The sequence below is a fragment of the Corvus cornix genome, chromosome 4 (assembly GCF_000738735.6).
Source record: "Corvus cornix cornix isolate S_Up_H32 chromosome 4, ASM73873v5, whole genome shotgun sequence".
Lineage (NCBI taxonomy): Eukaryota > Metazoa > Chordata > Aves > Passeriformes > Corvidae > Corvus > Corvus cornix.
Window position 1 is genome coordinate 35050409 of NC_046334.1, and position 6114 is coordinate 35056522.

Here is a 6114-nt window from a genome sequence, read left to right on the forward strand (position 1 = left end):
TACTCCTTTACAAAATGTGCAGTGATACCCTTAGCCACCAAGTGGCTTGCTACTATGTCGGCTGTTGACTTCAGAATCTAGATATGGTTTTAAACATGATGTTGTGAACTAACCCCTTAGATAGGTGGTAGATTTTGTCTTAATTTGGACATGGGTTGCTAGTTACGTCTACTAAACATACCCACCATGTTTAGCTGCTTATGTGCAAAATATGCTAATTATGTTCTTATTTTATGCTAATATTTCACAAGTATTTCATGCGTCCTTTAATAAGACAAATTGAAATGTACTAACCAGAATAACAAGGGCAGCAGCTCATTCATTCTGCTCTTTGCTTCTCTTGTGATATTATCCTTTTGGACAGTCTCACTCTATTTGATGTTTCGCAGTTATAGTTTTAAAAGACCCTGTCATAAGAGCACAGTATCTAAATTGGAAAATGAAAATTTTCTTTTATTATTCACAGTTTATTTTTTGCTAAAGCCATGAACTCCAAAAACTAATGAGCTCTTGTTTATTATACAAAAGTTTCGTGGCTGGTACAGTGTGCTCCTATGAATATATTCAATCTGAGCCAGTGTGTCAGACTGGAAGGATCCTTCTGGTTTAAAAAAGGAGGGAAGGGGAGTTTGATTTGCTTGATTTGGGGCCATCAAGCGGTACATCACTTCTGATGGCTAGGTTGAAACATGCCTTCCTTATGAAATGGGATCAGTATCACTTCTTTTTCATACCTCTCTTTTCTTTGTCCCTCTTTGTTACTTTTTTGTTGGCATATGCTAATCAAAATTTGATTTTTGTAGAAACAAAAAGTTAAATAAAAATTGTAATGGGCTCTACTTGGATGACTTGTATTTCATTAAAATGGACTACAGCTGTCAGAGACCATCTGATACAGTGTCTCAGCATTGCTGTGTTTTATCAAACTGGTGGTTCCTCAACATTTTGATAAATAAAATGTTTCTGCTTAAATAAGAAAATCAGGCTGTTTACTTTTGCCCTATTCCTGTCAACAAAAAGGACTTGGCTACAGATTTGTTCCGGTTCATTATTTTCCTGCTTGGATTAATATCAATCTTCCATTTATCCTTTTCAGGCGCCTCCTTGGCATTATAACAAAAAAAGATATCCTCCGTCATATGGCCCAGACGGCAAACCAAGACCCCGCCTCCATAATGTTCAACTGAAACCCATAGCTGAGGAGAGAGAGGAAACGGAAGAGGAGGTCCATTTGTTGAATAGCACAACACTTTAGTCTGGGGAAAACTTCTAAAATCAGAGACGAGAGCTGGGTTTTTACGTAACAGTGCTGCTGGCAATCAGGAGTCAGTCTGGGGGAGCATGTGGCGAGGAGGAAGGCTGATGGGAGTGTGGGAAGGGAGAGCTGCTGTCCTGCACTGGATGCGTCCCGAGACATCAGGTCTGCCATGATAGTGCAGTGGGTGAGCCGTACAAAGTGGTGGCATTCTCCAGCCCAGCCTGGTACTTCAGCATTGAAGAGATGTGTTATTAATCCCTGTTTCTGGAGGGATTGTTCTGAATTGAGCCATCTTGTGGAGACTGAAAGGTCTTGCCCTTCTTACCATTGAAAACTGTTGTGTTAACTCATGAAGCGTGTTAACTATTACTCGTCACCTTTCTACATTCCAGAAGAGCTTTATTTCTCTCTCTCCTGAGCCGTAACAAAGCCTCTTTAAAATTGGTGTGCCCTTTTGAAGCAGTTGTTTCTCATATTGAGATGTACTGAGTTACTGAGGTGTGATCACAAGAAGGGAGGTTTTTCTTGTGCCATTAAATGTGTAAGTTCGTACATCATGAAATGCTTGGGGCAGTGCAGAGCCACTGCAACAAAACCACATTGAACAGGTAATACTTTGCAAGAACCATGCAAGACTTCTTTCAACCCATGTGCTGTCGTGATATGAGAAAACTAAAACCAGATGAAACCAGTATTTAAAAGAAAAATACTGGTTTTGCTGCAGAAAGTATCAATAATGTGACCTGGTCTTATGCAATTTTTTGTATTATTGAAAACGTTATGATATATACCAATGTTGTGCAGTATAAGGAAAAATACTGCTATTCTACTAGTTTTAAGAGCTGGAACAATTCTGTATGCGTGTATCTGGTAAAAAATGCATGCTACAACACTGGAGATCTTTTTCCCCCTGTAAAATCTGATAATGGTCATTTTTATTTTTTCTTCTCCACAAAAGATGTTCCACTGCTGACATAGTAGGAAGAAATGTAACTCATAATTTGCACTAAATGTATATTATTTTTCTTGAAGTTTTACCATTCTTTATTTATATTTGTATGAATTAAAAAATCTATTAAATATGAATCAGTTAATATCTCACATAACTAATTACCTTTTTAATGTGATTTTATAGAATAATTCATAATCCTCTGTAAGTAATGGAGGATTAGCCAATGTTTACAACTAGATGAAGGGTTTCAAGAAAATGGCTTCTTTATGATCCAACATACTTACGAGATCATTTTCAAATATAACTTTCACAGCCGTTACCTTGGATTTCCTTTTTTTCTTTACTAGCAGATAACTGGAACAGTAATAGTAAGGTTTTATTAAAAAAAAAAAAAACCTGCAGGGTTTCAAAAGTAATAGGAGAAAGCAACTATTAGATTGCTTTTGACTCTTTTTTTTCTTTTCTCCCAAGTATATAGAGGTGTAAATTATATGTAGTCACACCTGAACAGCAGGGAAAAATTGAATCCAGTACTTGAAACTTCGGCAGGACTTCAAAATTCAGCAGCAACACACACACACTTGGAGGTGAACTGACAGATCCCTAACTTCTTTACAGTACATTGTTTTGTTTCCTATTCATTCTATCAGATCACCACCACAACTGCAGGCAGAGGAAAAGTGACAATATGCTATGAACCTAAATGATGGAGGAAAAAAATTAAGACATCTGGCTGACAAAAATCATGTTCTGTAATATGAGGTTGGATGAAACTTCTTTAACAATTATGCTCACAAGACTGCAAAAATGGCAAGAATATAAACACTAAAAGTTTAACATCATAATCTTAAATATCTCTAAGGCATTCATCACAGTTACCTCAAACATCTTTTTCACAAAGTAGGCAGTATGATTTTATCATAAGTTCAATAACACAATGAACCAAAATTCTGACACTGTTGGTGAGCTGCACAAAAATGGCTGTGCTTAAGTAAGTGCACTGTTGAATTTTAACTGATTTTTCTGAGTAAAAACTTGCCATCTACATTTTAGCATCTCATCTCCAGCAGCAACTGGAACCAGTAGAAAGTGAAATGTGCCAGGGGGATCACAGTGATCAGGCCTCGTATTAAAAAACAGGTTTGGAAATAAACAGGGACTTGGGCTATGTTGAAATGGGAGCATGGCAACAAGCAGCTGTACTCTTCCATGTGAAGTCAGTGCTAGTGGTTAAAAATTTGCTCTGTTACATTACATAAGCCTGAAGAAGAGGAAGCTTCACAAAGAGCAGGATTGTCCCATTTACAGAAGGCAGCTCTGGAAGTTGTCTGTGACACTGATTTCTGTTGTCTCATTTTTTTTTTCAGTGGAAGAATACAAACTCACTACACATACAAAAATCGCTTTAAGTTAGTTTGAAATCTCTGCCATGTCTGATGTTATTGTAAAACACTGCTGTGTGTACTGTATTAACTTGCACCTAATTCTATAGACTGCTGTCTGAATTAAAATACAGTTCACACTCCTGCTGTGTTTCATTTCTGTGTGGATCTTGAGTGCTGCACATAAATTATGTATCTCTGTTTACTCTTCTTAACCTGCTAAGCTTTCCCTGTTGACATTTAAAATGTCTTCTGGTAAACATGCAGTAGAGGTTCTGGTAATGAATTATGTGTGCCTGTGCTGTGCAACAAAAAATTTCTAACGTGAAACTTGCAGCGCCTTACTCAAGTTACTAATTAAAAAAAAAAAAGGTGGTGGATGGGAGGGGGAAAGTGTCAGCATTTTTTTATTTTTTAAATCATTCAGATACTGGTTCATGAAGAATGCATTCTCTGTTAATCTGTGATGTCGCCTAGAGCTGTATTTAATATTGATCTTAATGTTTTTATTTATAATAGTGTGGTAGAACTGCATATCATTACAGTAAAAATTCTCATTACTGTGATGATTTAATCAAGCATTAAAACCTTCTGTATGACCATTTATTGTTGTCATGTTCTCTCATTGTTTTCACAAGCAAGATTTGTGTTGATTTTTGCATTTATTTTCCCTGAGAGAAAATTAACAGCTAGGAATTTTACATACAAAACTAGTAAGAAGATTTGATGAAAAGAATGTTTAGGAGATGCAGTATTTGCATTGCTTAGCATGTGGCTACAAATCAGTAGCCAAATCAACCCCATCAAGCAGATCAGCCTTAGGTGGGGTATTTTTCCAAAATAAGCATTTGAGATTTTGTTTTAATTATAGAATAGTTGGTTTTCTGATTTAAAATAGTTAAAAGTGGATGATCCTTTTATTGTCTAAAAGCCATCTGTTGATGATGTACACTTCACAGAATGGCCTGGGTTGGAAGGGACCAACCCTTCTGCTGTGGGCAGGGACACCTTCCGTGAGACCAGGGTGCTTAGAGCATCATCCATTGAACACTTGGAGGGATGGGGCATGTACCTCCCCTCTGGGCAACCCATTACAGTGTTTCACCTCTCACAATAAAAGTCTTCCCCCTATCTAGTCTGAATCTACTCTTTTTTAGTTAAAACCATTATTCCTTGTCCTAGTGCAGCAGGCCCTGCTAGAAAGCCTGTCTGAGTTTAATGATACACAGCACACCGGGCATTTTACAGCTGCTGTAACAGAGTTCCTTCTCCCTCAGGGGCTAGTAGAGGAGGAGGGGGGTCTAGTCTTGAGTCCTCATTTTTGCAGAGCTAAGTTCATATTTAACAGTTCAAAAGTTGAATTTTTAAGGTTCCCTCCAACTGAAACCTTTCCATGATTCTACTTTTTTAGTATTTGTATGATTTACAGGGCATTAATGTAAAGGGCTCCTGTACTTGAAACATAAAAAGGGGAATGAGACAGAAAGTACATCTTTTTTATGTATAAAACAAAACTTTAGGCCTATGACAGAATGGCTGCATGCTTGTGCTTGAATAAATGGGACATTTATATGCTGAGTGAAAGGGGTAAAGTTGTGAAATTTACAGAAGTAGCTGTGGCATGTGATTATCTTGTGCATTTGAAACTCACTTTTGCAGCACTCTAACCTACACTATACCTCTAATGCTCCCTTTTACCATGAAGTAACAGATAACTGTCAAGCCTTTGCTTAAAAAAGCAGGAATGACTTATATGACCATAGTGCTAATGGCCAATAATCTTTATCAGTAGTAATTAGTACTGCTGTCACTAGTATTGATGTGAGTTGCTACAATGGAAGTCAGTTACTGTGTGGTGGCAGGGCTGTTGAGTAAGAGCAAATGTTATTTTCCATTGTTTCTGGACTGTTACTTTAACCAATTGCCTGAGAATAAACCTCCAAGTGCAATAACAAGAACACAGAACTGGGGGATAATGACCTTGAAATCAATTAAGTTGCACCTTGTACAAAATCACTTGGGTTTAATTTTATAATGTTTAGAGATGGCTTCTTCTGATTATCAAGTAGTAACTGTAGTGAAGTCCCACTGTCTCTTGTAATGTCAGTTAGCATTTCCTTCATCCCATTGGTTTCCTTGCACTTGAGCCAGCTCCAGCAATGCAGGAGCAGGGATAGTGCTTTGCCACAGAAGGGAATGCTGCAGTAAGGGAATGCTTTACCTGAGGGGTGGGACACAACTGGGGAAACACAGCATGGCAGAACCACGGCCCAGAGCAGGGACGTGAGGCTCGATACGCATATGGCACAGGCGGGCAGCAACCAAGCCACAGCAGCCCAGCCCAGCCCGGCCCGGCCCGGCCCGGCCCGGCCCTGCCGTGGTGCCCGCAGGTGCTCCAAGCAATGCTGGGCAGCAGCCTGCCCTTCCTTATAGCCGCAGTCCTGGCCCAGGTTTGGCTGCCGGGGCCGGCAGGGCAGGGCCAGGCGAGCGCGTCAGTGCCGCAGCCCCGCCCGTGGGCGGCC

The 6114-nt window shown here is 39.2% G+C and overlaps 1 protein-coding gene across 4 annotated transcripts in view; it reads left to right on the plus strand.

The window, feature by feature from the left end:
- CLCN3 (chloride voltage-gated channel 3) overlaps window positions 1-4196 on the plus strand; it is a 66004-nt gene extending 61808 nt beyond the window's left edge. For all 4 annotated transcript variants that reach the window (XM_039550288.1, XM_039550289.1, XM_010401435.3 and 1 more), the window contains one exon: window positions 1097-4196. In XM_039550288.1, the coding sequence (XP_039406222.1) occupies window positions 1097-1255 (159 nt within the window). In that variant the 3' untranslated portion in view covers window positions 1256-4196. The remainder of the gene's footprint in view (window positions 1-1096) is intronic.
- The last annotated feature ends 1918 nt before the right edge of the window (window positions 4197-6114 follow it).